The sequence below is a fragment of the Sander vitreus genome, chromosome 6 (genome assembly GCF_031162955.1).
Source record: "Sander vitreus isolate 19-12246 chromosome 6, sanVit1, whole genome shotgun sequence".
NCBI lineage: Eukaryota > Metazoa > Chordata > Actinopteri > Perciformes > Percidae > Sander > Sander vitreus.
In genome coordinates this window covers 1873255-1892801 of record NC_135860.1, presented here as the reverse complement: position 1 = coordinate 1892801, position 19547 = coordinate 1873255, and the positions used below count along the sequence as shown (strand labels likewise).

General features: G+C 42.4%; 1 protein-coding gene across 2 annotated transcripts in view; it reads left to right on the top strand.

The window, feature by feature from the left end:
• nagpa (N-acetylglucosamine-1-phosphodiester alpha-N-acetylglucosaminidase) overlaps positions 1–8285 on the top strand; it is a 35304-nt gene extending 27019 nt beyond the window's left edge. The window contains exons 11-12 of one of the 2 annotated variants that reach the window (XM_078252027.1): positions 1745–1826; positions 6077–8285. In XM_078252027.1, coding sequence (XP_078108153.1) covers positions 1745–1826; positions 6077–6332 — 338 coding nt within the window. In that variant the 3' untranslated portion in view covers positions 6333–8285. The remainder of the gene's footprint in view (positions 1–1744; positions 1827–6076) is intronic. The other variant, XM_078252028.1, reaches the window with a different exon arrangement.
• Positions 8286–19547: the final 11262 nt, after the last annotated feature.

The following is a 19547-nucleotide window of genomic DNA, read 5'->3' as shown; positions in this document are numbered from 1 at the left end:
AACACACCAAAGAGACGAGACGTAATACGTCTCCGTAACAGCAGGCGCTAATCTGTATTGTCGGCCAAAAATGAACACCGGCAGCTGATTGGACGAACGCGTCACGTGGGTCTGGTTTCTCTGGAAATTCAAAGACAGACTGTCATGGCGTCTCGTTCAGAATACGATCTCATATTGAACTAAAATAGTTCACCGAAACGTGTTTCTGAAAACATTTTAAGAGAGAAATAGGCCGTGCAGTTGCTGAATCTGTCTTCATTTCAGATCAACAAAGGTCAGTTTAGAAGATTTTCGTCAGATTTTGAGAGACTCTAGTCACGCTCATCCCGCTCCCCGTTTCCTGGTTAGCTCTCTACCAATCAGATGGGTCTTTTGAGTCTGACTGCCGGCAGTGCCCGCCCCGGACGACGGTACGGAACACACCGAACAGACTCGAGTCACTGACCTCGCCAGACTGTCCAATGGCGGATTATCGGCTCGGTGTGTCAGCGCCTTTAGAAAGTGTTGAAGTGCGTGTGTGTTTTAGCAAATGTTTGACTGTTTGCACAGAGCAGAAGTAAAAACACTTCCAAACAGAACGGCACTGTATCGCCTCAACTGGGAGGACTGGAAATGTTACTCATCTACTGTTCATCCGTTTCTGTTCTATAGTAAACAAAGAGACTCTGAGTGGAGTCGATACGAGCAGTGCACCATGCAGAACAAATCCAACAAACGACAGATCTTCCTCTGTATTAACATGTCGACTAAACGACCTCCCGGCTCCCTCTTCGTACTTACGGACATGAGAGACAGTTCCCAAAATGTCAAACTATTTCTTTAATCAGTTGTTCGCACAAATTAGTAATGAGTGCTGACTTCAACTTGAAAATCTTTTTCTTAAAATGACTCTTTTGTACGGTCAGTGTACTATTACCTCAAACTAATTTCGGGATCACTTAAATTGGCTTCAGTTCCTCATTTTGTTTCAATTATGTTTAACTGAGATACAAAAAAATGTAGATGTATAAATATGTTGTGTCATTAGGGAAAGCTCATAATATATAAAATCTTGCATGAGTAATATTTAATAACACCAAAAAAATATGGATTTATATTAGAAAGGCTGTAAGCAGAAAGGTATTCATTGTTGCTATATTTATTAAATGTTTAGGTCTCTAAAGCCCCTGACACACCAACCCAACAGCTGACCGTCGGCAGAAAAGGCAGTCGGACTGATCAGTCGGACCCCGAGGTCCAAAAAGTGCCTCGGAACACACCGAAGCGACTACTAGCCAGAAGCTAGCGCTGCTAGCGGTTAGCCACCTTGTTCTCAATGGCAGAACACTGCTACAACACTATAGAACTACTTACGTGTCCCTCGTCTGCAGATATTCCACGCAAAGGTGGAAGTGCGTCCTCGTTTAGAAGAAGTCTCCCAGCTAATCGTGCCTTGTACTGACCGAAGTTGGAGAAACAGCTAGCTGATGTGGTATTAGCTAAAGTGGTTAGCGCACACCAAATGTTTCGGCCGATGACGTAGACGGCCATGCCGATTTTGAACAGCTCACCCATTGACTGAAGGCAGGACACATTCAGAAACCGTATCTCACTCAAAACAGCATGGATGGGGTTTTTTTTCAAGTTTGTATGCGTGTGGAAGCACCAGAGACACAAAATAACACCCCAAATCCCAGAAAACGTGTTTTTTTCATAATATGGGCACTTTAAGACTATGATTGAACTCTTCTTCTTCTCTCCACAGCTGAACACTGTCTTGCCAAACAGATGTTTACATTGTGGAGACGAGATGAAGAAGCTCACAGAGAGCAGCCTCATCTGACAGAGTAAGTGTCAAAGGTCGAGTCACGTGACCTCTCACCTTTTCACCTCCGCTGTCCATCTTTCACGGCCGTTCAATAAACCCTCACCTTCAGAAATGGGTCGCAGTTTTGCGGTTTCAACATGTTTTGGCTCTCAGTATGACTAGAACACATTAGACATGTGTTGCTGATTGTGAACTATAGAGCGAGAAAATGAAAACAGAACTGAAAGAAAATGGTTTAAAGGTATATTTCTTGTGTCTTTAGTATTTTCTTCATGTGATGGACACTTGGCAGATGCAAAGATGGAGAAACTGTTGTGAGCTGAGGTGTAAAATTGTTCCATCTGCCAGCCAAATGTTCAACATCGGAGGCTACATCTACACGACAACGTTTTTACTTTAAAAACAAAAATCTTTTGCTACGTGTACGCCACGCGTCCACACTACTGCGGCTATTCCGAGCCCCTAAAACGGGAACATTTGGAAAAACTGGCCACGCTTTCCCAGGGGGTGCATGTATATGAAGGGGGGCCTCTGGTACGCCAGGATACCCTATATATGACGCACACACACACTTGTCCACAGGAACGCCACACAGCCAACACGGGTGAAAGCCACGGTCACTATTCAACCTTTTGTCGTGTGTGTGTTCTCTGACTAGCTAAGGCTACATCTACACACTACGTTTTGGTTAAAAAACGAATATCTTTAGCTACGTTTACGTCTTACGTCCACACTACTGCGGTGTTTCCGAGCCCCTAAAACGGAGACATTTGAAAAGAGAATGTTTTTTATGTCAGCGATATGTAGTGTTTGGAGTTACTGTGTGGTGGGTTGGGGTGGCAATGCTGGGATAACCGAGAAGGCCAGGATTGATAGTGACTAAAAGGGCTGGAAAAATGGTAGGAGAGTTAAATACAGTGGATCAAGTATATGATGACCGTCTGGCAAAAATGACACAGAAAATAACGAGGGATCCGGGTCACCCTCTTCATGGTAATTTGACGGGCAGAGTTAGGGAACGTAGTGATAGGCTGAGGCCTCCCGTGAGACGAACTAAGCGGTATGCTCTCTCTTTTATACCTCAGACTATCAGACAGCACAACAAGCACTTTAAACGTACATTTTTATACATTTTGTATGGTATTTATGTATTGTATTATATTGTATTTATTGTATTGTATTACGTGGGTATGAGCACTGTAATTTCCATTTTTATGGATGAAATAAACTTGACTTTGACTTTGAGCTTTCAGTAACAGTTCCACCTCGTCCTCGCTCCAATCTAATACATCCCTGCTCTGACTTTTCACCGTTGTTGTTCTTTCTCCAAAGTATTCTCTGTATCTCAGAACGCCGTTCAATAATTAAAACGCATTAGTGTTGATGTAGGCTCAAACACACATCGTTAGTCTGCTTTCTGTCACTGTGACTTAAAGCTAAACCCGCCGAGTCATTTATAAAAATATGTCATATGCTCTAAATCTAATTTTGAGCGAAGGTTTATGCGAGATGATGAGAAATCCCAAACCGCAGTGCTATAATTCACAGTTTGACGTGAGATATTTAACAAGGAATAATCACATCTCTGAACACAACGGTTCTGTCTTCTGCTCTGATTAATGAAGTCCAGTTGAACTAATTAAAAGAAAACACAGAGCGAAGCAGCGCAGACCTGCCTTTGGCTTCTCGTCTCTCTTTTAAATGTAAACAAGGCCGACACTAAGGACGGGACGCATTAATTAGCCTCTTTACCTTTCACATGCAAGTTAGGAATTGTGCTGTTGCTATGGTTTCTGGAGAGTGCTTTGTGAAGATGTACCCTGGTCACAGATGGAGGAGGGGACTGTGTTTTTACCTCTAAACCATGAAATGTAATCATTTGCTCAGATCCGATTTTTCGTTTGGCTGTTCACATTACCTTTTATAATGTGGCCTATATCAGATTCCAGTGTGAACTGTTTGCGGTTTCGAACTGACCCACATGCGCAACAATGACATCAGACGCAGCGCGCTGTTGCACTAAAGTTAGGGAGGTTATGGAGGAAGTGAGCATTTTGGCTTTTATTTCAATATGTTTGTGTAATGGCAGCCGTGACATTAATGAGCAGGTGCTGAGGAGGAGAAGAATGAAGAGAAAGAGAGCCAATTATTGGCCTTTTGCAGGCTTAGTGCTGTAAATTCACTACATTGGTCTGTGTGGATGCAGAGACGAAGCCTGGAGTGGCGGGACTGCGTTGTGAATAGCTTCACAGAGACGCAGTTTATTCAAAACTTTCAGATGTTTTGATGATTCAGGACCACATATGGAAGTGGTCTAAATCTGATTTGAAAAAATCAGATCTCGGCAAGATTTGAGTGTTCACACTACTGTCTGACCTGGTCACTTGACCCCAAAAAAAAATCCGATTTGGGCCTTTATGACTGATGGGAACAACATTTTAAAAATTGGTCCAGTATTGAGCCAGACGGCTGCAGTCGGCAGTCACGTTACAGGCTTCAGTGTAATTACTCTGGGCATTTGTGCAAAGTCAGTTAGCGTCCACTAAAAGTTCTGTTATTGCCACTGACAGGCTCAGATTATTATTCTAAGTGTCTGACAACATTATGAAAGGATCCCTACAGAGTTAGACCTCTTAGTTAAAGAGTAAGATCCTTTTAGTTTAACATGAAACAGCCCCGAAATCACCATCACCAAACCCACCAGACTCCATGTAAATAATCAGGACTTTTAGCGTGTATAGAGCCAGCATATCTCCACATGTAAATGGTGAATTAAGGGTTTATTTCAACCAAACCAGAGTGGTGATTGTAGGAACATTGGAAAGATGAACCAAGACAGCTTGACCACATTTTCTTGTGTTTTTCAGAATCCGGTTTATTTCCAAGTACCTTTTCACAGACGAGGAGTTTGTTTGCCTCGGTGTTTTGGTGCGTGACGTCGCGTTACAATAAAAGCAGTAAGGGAGAGGGGAAAAAAAGTACTGCAAAAGTCAAGAATCATAAATGTAAAATAGAAATTTACAATTAAAATCTGTAAAAATGTATGTTTTTAAAATGGTAAGAGCTGTGTATTGTTAAAAATGACATTTTTCACAGTATAAGGAAAATGTGCGAAAATAATAACCAAAGATTTGCAAAAACTAATGTTAAGGCATTGAGGTGGATCAATAGCATTGGGTTTATGTTTTTTATAATATATAACAGCTTGTATATAAGCAAATGGAAAACTCTCTCTCTCCCTCTCCCTCTCTCTCTCTCTCTCTCTCTCTCTCTCTCTCTCTCTCTCTGTCTCTCTCTCTCTCTCTCTCTCTCTCTCTCTCTCTCTCTCTCTCTCTCTCTCTCTCCCCCTCTCTCTCTCTCTCCCTCTCTCTCTCTCTCTCTCTCTCTCCTCCTCTCTTACTTCCAGACAAAGAAAACTAGGTATGCTGTTAACGTGCGAAGACAAAGTCCGTAACAAATGATATGCATCATGAAATATTAATTTCATGATGCATATGGGAATTGAAATTCATATATAACAGTGAGTTTTCTGCTTCAGAGATGCAGTGCATGATCTATCAGTGAGACGCTCTGAGTTAACATGCACTTACAGTGTGTAATAAGATTACAGCCGGCTTTCTGCAGTAATCTGATTTCCTACATGGCATGTAGAAGAGCACAGCAGTTCTATATACAGTAAGTGTACACTGTGTTTCTAATCAGCTTTATTAAATGCAACCCACAGTAACTTAAAGCTGGGGTAGGCAGATTTTTGGGAAACAAACTCCAGGGGCCCCATTTATCAACATTGCGTAGTACAACGGTACGCACATCAGTAAGTAGTCAATGTTGTAGTCAATTAAGACGTGTGCTGCATGCGTGTATTGTGTGTATAGAGTGTGTGTGTGTGTGTGTGTGTGTGTGTGTGTGTGTGGTAGGTTTGTTCGCTACATCACCTGCGCACCTGTGTGTATGTGTGCTAATCAGAGGTTAGAAAGGGAATCACAGGTGAGAAGGGGAAGGCGGAAATAAGGATCTGGGAAGCCACACAGTTTTTCAACGAGAGGGCCAAATTATCTCTTTACACGTTGCTTTTCAACAAGTTTGGGCCTCACTTTACAGAAAGCTGAGTTTGTTCTGAACGTTTTGATATAGAACACATAGGGATCAGTTATATGCAAATACCCTTAAAAGGTCCATTTAAAAAGAAATGTGAAAAATGCCCTTAGACCTCAGAGAGTTAAACTCTTTTCTCCATGTTTTTGTCCAACCCCGTCCGTCTCTCCTCAGGCGTTCCTGGCTGTTGATCACCTCCACCCTGGCCTCTCTGCTGTCAGCCAGCCTGCTGCTTCACTTCGTACGGGCGTGTCGCAGCGCGGCCGTCGCTCACTTCCCCGAGCGTCGAGACTACTCCTACGCCCGGCTGGCCGACATCAACGGAGCCTATTCACGTGCCGAAGCCTGGTCCAGGAAATCCGGGTTCAGACCGGACGACTCGGACTCTCAGGATGAAATCTGGTCTCCGTCACAATCGGGGAGGTCATAAGCTGTGTCGCGAGGACGGGAGAGCCGAGGACGCTCTCTGTTCAGTGCACAAAGACAAAGCATTCCTCTCGCTTACTTCAATCTTCTAATCTTGTCAGGTCAAAGCTTTAATTTTGTCAGGAATCTGGATGTCTCAATCCCAGCTCCAGGTAGGAGAAGCTTTCCAACTTACTGCCATGAAAACTGATCATGAACTTTGAACTCCAACCAGGGGCCTGTGTCACAAAGTTATCCAGCTATCTTTGAGCTTAAAGGACAATTCCGGTGCAAAATGAACCTAGGGGTTAATAACACATGGGTACAGAGTCCGACCGTTCTCTGGGATTTGTTTTCATGCTAATCGAATGTGACCAGTTTTAGCGCGATCCGCTAATTAGCTTCTAACGCTAGTCGTCGGGGCACGGGTAAAGTAAAAAGAAATCGCTATTTCTATACCACTAACAAGGCTCAAAGTATCACCACACTTCCACGGTAGCATAATGAGGGTCCCTACATGTAAACCGAAGCATTGAGAACGTTGTAAGTGTACAGACAGTTTATTAAAGAGATAGTTTAGGGCAGCCTCTAGCTCACCCAGTAAGAGCGTTCGCCCCATGTTGGTGTCATCCCCCATCTCTCTCCCCCTTTCATGTCTATCCACTTTCAAATAAAGGGAAAAGCCCCAAAAAAAATAATCTTTAAAAAAAGATAGTTTAGAAAGACAGTACCATTCGGTATACAGGCAGGCGCCATCTTGGGAGAACAGTCTGACCAGTCGAACCACGAACAGCGTGCAACCAGTAACCAGTAACATAGCTCAAGCACGGCGTTACTGGTTGCACAGCGTTCGTGGTTTGACTGTTTTCCCATAGAACATTCTAGAGCATTGTGTATAGAGATAATTTAAAACGTTGATGTTCACTTTTTGAAATTCCTCAAATCTCTTTCGAAAACGAACCTTAACTTATGACGTGTTGCACAAATTGTTTCGGTGCTTGAAATTAATCTACCAAAGTCTTATAGGTTATATATGATTAAAATAGTAAATAAATGCGTGAAATTTTTTTGTCGAAGTTTTGTCAAACATTGTTTGGACGCGCGGGTGCGTCTTTCGTCCTCAGAGGGTTAAAGGTGCTCTAAGCGATGTTGGGTGACGGCACTTCTTGCTGACGTTCGAAGTATTTTCAAACAAAACGAGGCTAGCTCGCCCCTCCCTCCTCCTCATCCCGTCCCCTCGCCCTCCCTTCCAGGCTTCCGCTCACTAACCCCCCCCAACCCCCATCCCCAAATCCTTCTTGTCAGTTATTGGCTGGAACGCTGGAACACTGTTTATGTTTGGTGGTGCAGGTTGGCCTGGCCAGTGGAAAGGCAGCTAGCTGATAGTGAGATGTTTGCTGTATGTGACAAAAAAATGTTGTAGCCTAAAAAACGCATCACATCGCTTAGAGCTCCTTTAAAGCATGTAAACATGTTCTAGTAGAAAACACAAAATACATAACTCAGTATGAACCTAAAACGGTTGATAATAGGTCTCCTTTAAGCTCAGTTCAGAGACTAAGTTGAACTTCATGACGCAGGCTCCTGGTGTGAAGACATTTTCAACTTGTTGCCACGTAAACAGATGAACTTTGAACTCTTACCGTGACGTTTTAAAACAAACTGTTAATAAGGTGTTTGCCAGGCAGTTTCTTATCAACATGGGGACTTTTTTTAGATGTTTTGTCATAATGCACTGAGCTCCATCTGAATGTAAAATAACTGCGAGGTTAATGTGCACAAAGAAGCACAATTTTCTCCAAACGATGCCACGTACAGTGTATTTGCTCAGTTTAAACTCTCTGTTTGTATCTTCTCAAGATTTTTTTACTGCTCACTGAAAAACATTCTTTATAATGTCATTTGTGAATGTCACCAAAACTCCGAAATAAATACATGTGAATATCAGGATTCACTTTGGTCCACTAAAAGATGAAAATATCTCTGATTTGTTTTTGTATTCACGTGTCTGAGCTCACTAACTCCACTCATCGGGGAAATAAAAAATAAAAAAAAGTCTGTTGCCATGTAAGCAACTCTGTTCTGTTGCTGTTTAAACCCTTAAATCCCCTTAATTTAAAGATTGTATTTATTCAGAAGTTGGGTTGGGTACCGAAACCCGGTGCTTATACGGCACCGGTGCCTTAAGTTATGCTATTATAGTTCTAGACTACAGGGGAAGTTCCTTCCTTCCTGTGACACACTGAGCTGCTCTCTCCTCTCTCTTTCCATTTGTTTCCATTTGTGTGCATCCTTGCCCCAGAAATGCTTGTTACTAACCTAGCTCTGGGGAGTTCACTCCCTGGAGTCCTTATGTTTCTTTTCCCGCCCAGAATATTCCCTTGGATTAGGGTGGCACCACGATCTTGGTTGGAGATGTCAGTGTGGTTGAACACTCTGCAATGCCCTGCAGTGTCCGGCTGCGTCCTGCCAAGTGTCTGCTTCTTGCTACGCCCACCCGTGCTGTGCTGTGCCATGCTACATCCTGTAACGCCCTTCAGTGCCCTGTTATGACATGAACTACTACAACTACCATTTGTAGTCACTGTTCCATTATCTTTGTGACTATTATTGCCACTGTTCATCACATCCCGAACCGGCACCGTCAGACACCGCCTACCAAGAGCTGGGTCTGTCGGAGGTTTCTTCCTAAAAGGGAGTTTTTCCTCGCCACTGTCGCATTAGCCACTGCTAATGCTTGCTCTTGGGGGAATTACTGGAATGGTTGGGTCTTTGTAAATTATAGAGTGTGGTATAGACCTACTCTATCTGTAAAGTGTCTCGAGATAACTCTTGTTATGATTTGATACTATAAATAAAATTGAATTGAATTAACGACCGGTGTCTACCGGACCGAATAGTAACGTGAATTTCGGTGCCTCATTTCGGTGCTACTGAAATGCCAGCGCTGCTCTCTGATGCTCCGAAACAGACGTTGGCGGAAACAGAAGCATCGCTGCACGTGACGCTAGTTAACACTATACTTGGCAGCAGGTAACGTTAGCCTACCGTTAGCTAGCAGCTGGATTAAACACGGTTAAAATGCTGACAGCTAACGTTAAACGGTGTGACTTTATTTCCCTGTAGAGGATTCCAACACCGGGACGTAACAGTCCGCAGCTGCCGCTGTTGGAAAAACAACACAGACGGTGCGTTCACTTGAAACTCGCCAGCCTCATGGTGCATTCAAAGTTATTGTAAAATACCCTTTTTCCATCTAGTGGTTGTTTTTGTCGTTTACCAGTTATGTACTAGTTAAATAAGTTATTGCTATAAGTTATTACATTTTTAATAAATCATTTAATTTTGACCATATGGCCTTAGCAATAAACAAGCCGTTCTTTAATGTCGGCAACTGCCGTTTTGTGCTCCTTTTTTCTTTTTTAAATATAAACATTAGTGCTGTCAAACGATTAAAATATTTAATCGTAATTAATCGCATTATTGTCATAGTTAACTCACAATTAATCGCACATTTTTATCTATTCTAAATGTCCCTTGATTTCTTTTTGTCCAATTATTTTTTCTCATTTAATGCTCTTATCAACATGGAAAAGTGGATCGGCTTGCTTTGTGCTTTTGTCCCCTGGCTTTGACGAGGGGGCAGAGAATTGGCATCAGCTGTGTGCTCGGCCATCAAGTGGTATTTCAGACTGGACGTGCTGCGATGATAGCTCAGTTCACAACGACATAACACACAGATCACTTTGGTCTTGTCAATGGAACCATTTGGCAACTTTTTAAAAGTAAACTTTCCATTCAGAATCTTATTGGCATTCATTTCGGCGTCTCGCGCTCGCCATCCACTCAAAACGTAACGTTAGCCTACTACTCTTTGGCCGGCTCGCAAGCCCAAATAAGTTGTTTTGTTTCCGGTCTAGCTAGATCCAGTGTGTGTTAGTTTTTCTAACGTTACTAGTTGTTGCAACAGCATGTGAAAAAAAACTACAAAGTTTGCTAGGCCAAAAAGAACATTAATCTCGCGATAAAAAAATTTACGCCGTTAAAATGGGTTTGTGTTAATAACACGTTTAACTGACAGCACTAATAAACTTTTTTTTTTTACATTTTTCTTAAAGTATCGGTTCAGGCACCGTTTAGGCACCGGCACCGTTTTGAAAGTATTGTTTTAGCACCGGTATCGAAAAAAAAAAAAAAAAAAAAAACGATACCCAACCCTATTCAGAGGGAATCCAATCTGATAAACTGCATTGGCGCTTTTTAGGGTATTTAAAATGTAAAACCTAAGAAAACAAAACCGTTTTCTTCTATTGCTTTTCTGCCCTTAGATCCTTGTCACTTATGGGGACAAAGTTGCTAGTTTAGCATGTCAGCATGCGTACAGGTATGTTAACATGTTTAGCATGTAAGCACACTTATTGTACATGCAAACAACAGCACTAGCATGTTAACACATCAGTGCTATTGTTAGCAAAACATGCCTGACCCTGGAAACAAAACAAAAGACATTGTGTGATTCTAGAAAACACAACGTTTTCAGGTGTTTTCTGCCTCACTGACTAACTGTATGAATCCATCAGTTGACCATTCTCTTGTTTCGTAGCTGTTTATGCAGAGTCAACCTGGCGTGGAGGCCGAGGTTTCACCCGAAGGTCACTGCACCTTTCAGAGGCATTTCTGTTTACTATCGGGTGACTGGAGCGTTCACGTGACCTCTGACCTCCACTAGGGCTGCACGCTCGTCGCACCGACAGCTTGATGTTGTTTCACTTTTGAGTTGTTCAACTGTTTTAATTGTTGTCAGCTTCTTTTTTCGCCTTTTTATTTAGTACAGCTGAAGATTTGACAGGAGAAGGGAGAGAGAGGGAGGCCGAAATGCAGCAAAGACATGCAGCAAAGTGCCGCGGGTCGGAGTCGAACCCGGGCTGCAGTGGTTGGGACTGAGACTCAACCAGGTGAGCTCCCAGGGAGCTCCTGTCTTTGATTATTTTTTTTGGTCCGTTAAACTCTGCAGAAGGCTGATGATGTATGAATGTTTTAAGGACGGCGGGATCTGTGGATACTTAAGGAAGTCTACACGGTGACTTTCTTCCGAAACGGGGACTCGAGTTTGAGACTCAGACTCAAATTGAACTTAAAGCTTGTTTTATGGTTCTGCGGAGGCTCCACGCAGAGCTTTCTCCGTAGCCGACGTAAGTGGCATGAAGTTTATACTTGTGCGCTGGTGTGTGCATCGAGCCTGCATGTGTGTGCACGGGCGTCAGTTTGGTTTGAAATGTGGTGGGGACAGAGACTCATTCGGAAGTACATTTCCAGAAGTGCTGGGTACAATGACGCATTCATTTTTTTTTTCTCTTTCGCACAGGTCATGTTTTGAAAGACGCTGTCGTGTAGCTTAATGAATAAAGACGTGGTTTAATGTAGGCTACGTAAACAATGATCAATGATTACCAAATTTCTCTCTCATATTGTTCCTCTTAACCACTGAAAACTGTCAAAAGATCAAACCCAAAGTCCAATTATTATGGACGTTATCTGACATTAAGCGTTTCTGCGTCACATTTTCAACAGGGCAGCGGAGCGGCTGTGGGTTGACTCCCCACGGTTCTCATGGGGTTTATAAGTCATAACGTGAAAAAGCTTAACGTGGTTTAATGTACCCAAACAACGACCAATCATCACCACATTTCTGGTTCGATTGTTTGACAGTTTTCAGTGGTTATGAGGACCAATATGTGAAGAAGAAGACAACACTAATGTGAGATAACTTATATAATCGTTGGATTTCGGTTTAGTTTTAGATTTCGGTTTTTGACAGACTTAAGTGTTCATTACAAGATATGGCCGTGAGAAATTTGGTGAAGCAGAATGTCCCGACAGGCAGTGTAGTGAACAGAGAAGCGTGCAGCCAGCGCAGCAGCAGAGTGGCTGTGTGTGTGTGTGTGTGTGTGTGTGTGTGTGCGCGCCTGCCCTGTGGGGATAGAGATTGTTGTGGATTTTTTGGCATCTGTCGCTCAAGAATTATATGTCTTATGGACTTTTTCTAAATTGAGCTCGAGGTTTTCAAAACAGTGGTGGGTACAAAATGACTCATGACAAAATCTGGTAGGTACGCGTACCCAACGTCCCCACCGCCCCCACCGAAATCGATGCCTATGTGAGTGTGTGGGGAGTGTGTGGTTGAGAGAGTGACGACTAGCTTCAGAGCGAGTAGCGACGCCAGAGTCCTAGTGAGAGAAACAAAGTGTGTCCCCTGTTCTTTCTCCCCTTCCTTCTGGAGCAGGAGAAGTTAACCCTCTCCTTGATTTCATGTTGTTTCTGGAGAAGGAGAACCAGGACATGAGTCGGGGGGGGGGGATGCAACGCTACCAAGCCACGGCCGAGCGGCGTGTAGTTACATTTTGTCAGAGGTGCACGTCAGGCTACGACGTAGGGTCCGACGTAGGTTCGTGTTTCCACGTACGTAGCCATGGCGTAGATTTTACGCAGAAGCATAAATCACACTTAAGTCGCACACACAGTGACTTCAGACTCCACTCGGACTCTCACTCTTCCCTGTGTAACCTACCACCTACCTACTTAACACTTAATACAGTACTTAACATATCTGCTGCACCTGAGAGAGGGCAACAAACATGTCGACCGCACCGGCAGCTGTTGTGCCGTTCATTAGAAGCTTTGGCTTTAAAAACTTCATTCAACAAGGCCCAAACAAAATAAAAGCTGAATGGTTTAATTTTCACAAAACACCATATTTCTGTCGCACTACACATTGCTGCAGCTCCTCTTTTCACCCTGTGTGTTGAGCTCTCTGTTTTAGCTACAGAGTGAGAAATCTCACTTCTGTTACATCTTTGTTGGGAGTCGCACATGCGCAGTAGCTAGGTAAGGACTACTAGCCAGTCAGAAGCAGAGTATGAGGGCGTGCCCTGACAGTAGCTAGGTAAGGACTACTAGCCAGTCAGAAACAGAGTATGAGGGCGTGCCCTGACAGTACCTAGGTAAGGACTACTAGCCAGTCAGAAGCAGAGTATGAGGGCGTGCCCTGACAGTACCTAGGTAAGGACTACTAGCCAGTCAGAAGCAGAGTATGAGGGCGTGCCCTGACAGTACCTAGGTAAGGACTACTAGCCAGTCAGAAGCAGAGTATGAGGGCGTGCCCTGACAGTACCTAGGTAAGGACTACTAGCCAATCAGAAGCAGAGTTTGAGGGCGTGCCCTGACAGTACCTAGGTAAGGACTACTAGCCAGTCAGAAGCAGAGTATGAGGGCGTGCCCTGACAGTACCTAGGTAAGGACTACTAGCTATGTGAGCATATCATTCCAGCAGCTGAAAGAATCAGGTTAGCTGTCATTTCTTCATATTTGAAACACAGACAGACATCTGTGCCGCACAAAACCTGTCGGGATACATTCACTGCTACAGGCTGTCAGTTCACAGTATCGGCCGCTCTCGGCTGATCTGAACAAAAACAGTGTGTCACCTCCACTCTGCTGCTACACAGGAGACCGTTTCATCAAACGCAGATACAATCGGGTGTATGTTTAAACTTAGACGGAGCCATTTAGGGAATCCTCTCATCCATCCATCTAACTGGACACAATCAAACTTTTTGGCAGCAGATTACAAACTTTTCAGCAGTTTTGCAGGTCTAAAAAACTTTGGCTAAACTTAAAAACTGTGCCCCATTTTTCAGATACCTCAAACCTTTTTTTCTTACATAGAAACTTACAAGCAAATGAATCTCTGATCAGCCGAACTTCTTCTGAAAATACCAACATGTGTCGCAAATAAAGAGCCAGAAAGCGCCATTATATGCTGACATTTGGTTCTCATTTAATCATTATTATTATTATTAGTATATTATAAAACCATTGCATTTAAAGTGGGGGGATTATCTTACATGCAACCAGACGGTTTTTATTTCCAAGTTATTTTGAGGGAGAAAGGAAACATGCTGCGTTTTATGACTTCACCGCTATTATTAACTGACTTTATGAGCTGAGAGCTGGAGGGCAGCCAGCAGAGAAGCAGTTCGCACAGTTTGACTGACAGGACAGTGAAAGAGCCAATGACATGCTGGCTCTCAGCCGTTTGTACCGCCTCAGCTGATGCAACTCAGTCGGAGGATGTCACCCTCCAGTTTTCTGCTGCAGACTTCAGTGTGTGTGTGTGTGTGTGTGTATGTGTGTGTGTGTTTTTCTAAACATGTCTGAAACACAGTTTGCTCACAGCTGATATCAGATCATCAATGTCACACTGGGTGTGCTCGTGTGTTTGTGGTCACGGTCGTTAAAGTGTCACCACGCCTAAAGTCTATCCCCTGGTAAGACTTTTACTTCCCTCACTGGTGAAAGAAGCAGCTTGAATTTCAGTCAGAACCGATTTGAAACGGGTTTTGTAAAGTCAGGATATCCTCTGTTCGTTTGAACCTTTGTCTGAACATTTTCTTCATGTGTGACAGCAACACCGCAGGTATTAAACGGTAACTTTTTTATTTTTTTTTAAGCTGGACCCTATTTTTCATGTTTATTTGTCTAAGTGACTCATTGGAACAACAGTTTTTGAAATTGGTCCAGTTTAAAGCGAGACCAAACAAGCTGCAATGTTATGTTAACAGGAAATTGCGCAACCTCAATTTGCGTCCACTAAAAGTTCTGTTTTTGCCGCTGACAGGCTGAGATTATTATTCTAAGTGTCTGACAACAGTATGGAAAGGATCCCTACAGAGATAGACCTTTTAGTGAAAGAGTAAGATCCTTTTTTTAAACCAGAAACCGCTCAATAATGGCTAAAGGTGTCGCCAAACCCACCAGACTCCATTTAAATCAACAATAATTGTATCGTCGTAAAACACACTTCATTCAAAGTGGACAGAAACAAAATAAAATGCTCAAAAGCCGTTTTGGTTCGTCTTTCCACTGTTCCAACAATCACCACTCTGGTTTTGGTTGAAATAAACCCTTAATTCACCCATTTACATGTGGAGATATGCTGGCTCTATGCACGCTAAAAGTACTGATTATTTACATGAAGCCTGGTGGGTTTGGTGATTGTGATTTCTGAGCTGTTTCTGGTTAAACAAAAAGGTCTGTCTCTGTAGGGATCCTTTCCATAATGTTGTCAGACACTTAGAATAATAATCTGAGCCTGTCAGTGGCAAAAACAGAACTTTTAGTGGACGGAAAACTGAAGCTGAACTGATTTGCTTTATAGGGTTACATTACAGCCCGGTTTGTGGCTGCCTGTTACAGTGTACTCGCTCAATACTGGACCAGTTTCCTAGATTTTTGTTAGATACCAATGCATGGGAAATACATGCTTATGCTAAACCGTGTTAAAAACATATTGAAATTGCCCTTAAACAAACTGTAATATTCTCCACTCTTCTAGTTTCAGATTTTCCAACAGATTTTCCTGAAGCCGGCCGCAGATTTGCTCCCATTCGTGTGTGTGTGTGTCCCACATTCCTCTCTGCTTGTTTACGTCCTGAACGGTGAGACGAAGTGGCCGGTGATTGACACACACACTTCTCATCACCACGGCAACAGTCTACAGCTGGAGGAGATACTGAAAACAGACTGAGTGTTTACTCAGAGAGACACTGGAGACAAAGTAACGAGCTCTGAAATTCAAACTCACGAAAGAGGCATATGATTAATTCATGCAAAAAGAGATCCGTTCCGTAAAAAAAAACGCCGTTTCGATGCCAATACTTTTGCACTCAAATAAAGATTTGAATGCAGTACTTTTACTTGTAACAGAGTATTCTACACTGTGGATCTGAGTACCTCTTTCACTTCTGCTCTATAGTAGAGCTACAAAGATGTGAATATGTTCTAGTTTGTTCTCTCCTCTGTGACAGTAAACTGAATATTTTATTATATACAAAACAAGACATTTGAGGACGTCTTTTTGGGAAACACTGATCCCCATTTTTGACCATCCAAAATAGTCAACATTAAAAGCTGCTAAACTTCTTTTCCAAGACACATTTCGAGCCCAAAGTAACACTGAAAAGACACCTGATCTTGAGAACAAACACATACAGAATATATATTGCTCAATAAGTGTTCAGTGACAACAACACGAGGTCGTTGACCCGACACTCACAGAGGACACAATGTGCACGACACAGAGTGAACATTAGCCAGATTATGTAAAGACGCGGCAGAAGGAAGGCGGCTGGGCATTGTTGTGACGGATGAATGTCATGTGTAACAGTGGTAGCTTGTTATGGTGGCAAAACAGGACATTATGTCCATGAGACTTTCAAACACGCACACACAGGCACATATATACACACACACACACACACAGTACTGAACACCTTGTTTGCTTCAGCAGATATGATCCACATTATATTATATTCGTTTATATCTATATTAGCCAGATATCTTGAGAAAGCCTGGAGAAGAGGAAAAAAGTTCTTAACTGAGATGATTTGTAGATATTTGTTTGTATATACGGTTTGGGACTTTTTTTTTTTTTTTAAATATAATTTTTTTTTTTTTTCTCATTTATTTCATATTTTTTTGTATATATTTGTATATGCGAGAGCGGGAGATGTCTGTTAAATAGGCTGGTGATAACTTGTAATCCCAAACTAACTAACTAGATCACACTTTTTAGAACACTCAAAGACACTTTACAGAGTTTTACGGATAAAAACCCCTTGAAAGATGAACACTGAAGGAATCCTAACCGGGAGAAGCTGACTGCAATGAAGGCCGCAACTCCCATGATCCCATGCTGCTTCACCATGTCACAAAACTGCGTCTTTTGTCATTGTTTGGATTGACGAGACCCCCGAGAGGCAGAGACTGTCCTCCCCCGGGGAAAAAAACGCTCACATAGGTCGTTTTGTTCAAGCAGCAACTACAACTCATATTTACGTTTATAGTGGCGGCGTCCTCTAGCCGCCGTAGTAATTATGACGGGAGACAGGCAGGAAGTAAGGTGATGAAGTATAAGCGCGACAGATTCCTTTTGCAAAATCTTAACCCTAACCACAATCTTTTTACAAAAAATTTAACTACGTGTTGCGGCGACTTACGCCGCTCGGCCGTGGCTTGGTAGCGTTGCATTCCCCCCCCCCCGATTCATTTCCTGGTTCTCCTTCTCCATAAACATGAAATCAAGGAGAGGGTTAACTCCTCCTGCTCCAGATTTCACCGTGGTCAGAAAGAACAGGGGAGACACTTTGTTTCTCTCACTATGACCCTAGAGTCACTACTCTGAAGATAATCACCGTCACTCTCTCACTCGCTCTACCACACACACACACACACACACAGCGGTGTTGTCTACGTGATACGCAGGTATACAGAGTATACCCACAAGGAAAACTCAAGGATTTCCGTGACGTTACAGAAACTACAGAAAATGAGCCAGATGAGGCTGATGCTTTAACGCTGTAACGTTACAAAAAACCTATGGGGTTGTCGCTCTGGGACGCGTCGCTCTGGGACGGGCAAGTCCAATGCTGGGAGGGAAAAAAATGACAGTATACTCACTACCAAAAAGTAGACTACACCACTGCACACACACATGCCGGCCCTGCTATTCTCTTAAAGAGATCGACAAACACACCAACGCACAATTATAAACTTCAGGCCACTTACGTAGGCTACGGCAAAAGCTCTGCGTGGAGCCGCCGCAGAACCATAAATCACGCTTTAGAGAGTTATGGTTGTATGGTTTGGAGGAGTTGTTTTTATTGTCTCTGTTCCCTCACTTGCTTTCTCTGTCCATTTAGTGTAATATTCCAACGTGAAAAGGTACGGAGAGACTGCAGGTCAGAGTACAGTACAGTGGAGGGGAAGCGGCTGTGATGCCAGACAGCGTGGAAAGAAAAGGGGGAAAAAAAACAGGAAGGGAGCGGTAAAGGACTTCTTATCAGAGCTGTGGTGTCAGATCAGCACAGGTGTGACCTTGTTATGTGGGAATGGAAAAATGCAGAGTAACATAATGTCCCAGTGTCCTGCTTCTGTGTGTGCTTTTCACATAGATGTTTCTTTTCTGTTTTGTTAGCTGGAATGATAAACACTTTGTGCAGTTCAGGATCAATTCCCAGTTTATCTCTGGAGTTGAGATGTCAGAAGTATCCAAGACATTTAGCTCAACTGTGTACTGTAGCTGTCTGCAAAACTTTGTGTTGTCCTCGACTACATTTAAGTTTGCTTTAATATTCTGAAAAATATTTTCATAATTTATGTTTCAGGAGATAAAAGTTTAACGGGCCGTTTTGATGATTGAGAATGTAGAAAATCTTGAAACATCTCAACAGGTTTAGATATAAAAAACGTTTAAGAAGTTTGAAGAATATCTTTATAATGTGACGCTCCGGTGCCTTCTATTCTCACGCTAATTATGGTTTCCACTCATATTACATTAGAGACACTTTCTACTTTTTAAGACCGACAGATACTAAGAAGTTACGATGCGTTGTTTATTATTTACGATGCCGTTTCAGTCGGCTTACTCTGCAGCTTAATTTTGCTAGTCCGTTTACGCGTTAGCTGTTTGCATAACTTTGTGTATTTCCTCGACAAGATTAGAAGCAGTTCCTTTTATGTTGTGGAAAATATGTTCATAATAACTATGTTTCAGGAGATAAAACAGGTTCAGATATAATAAGAAGTTTGAAGAACGTCTTTATAGTCTGCCAGAAAGAACAGAGAAGATATTAATAATAGATGGATGGATAGATAGATACATACATAGATACATACATACCTACCTACCTATACATACATACATACATACATACACATACATATCTGTACATACTTACATACCTACCTACCTATACATGCATACAGTACATACATACATACATACATACATACCTGTACATACATACCTACCTATACATGCATGCATACATACAGTACATACATACATACCTGTACATACATACCTACCTACCTACCTATGCATGCATGCATGCATGCATACATACATACATACATACATACATACATACAGTACATACCTATACATACCTATACATACATACATACATACCTATACATACATACATACATACCTGTACATACGTACATACATACATACCTATACGTACATACATACATACATAATTCAGTTCAATTCAGTTTTATTTATAGTGTCAAATCATAACAGGAGTTATCTCAGGACACTTTACAGATAGAGTCGGTCTAGACCACACTCTATAATTTCTAACAATTCCAGTGATTCCCCCAAGAGCAAGCATGA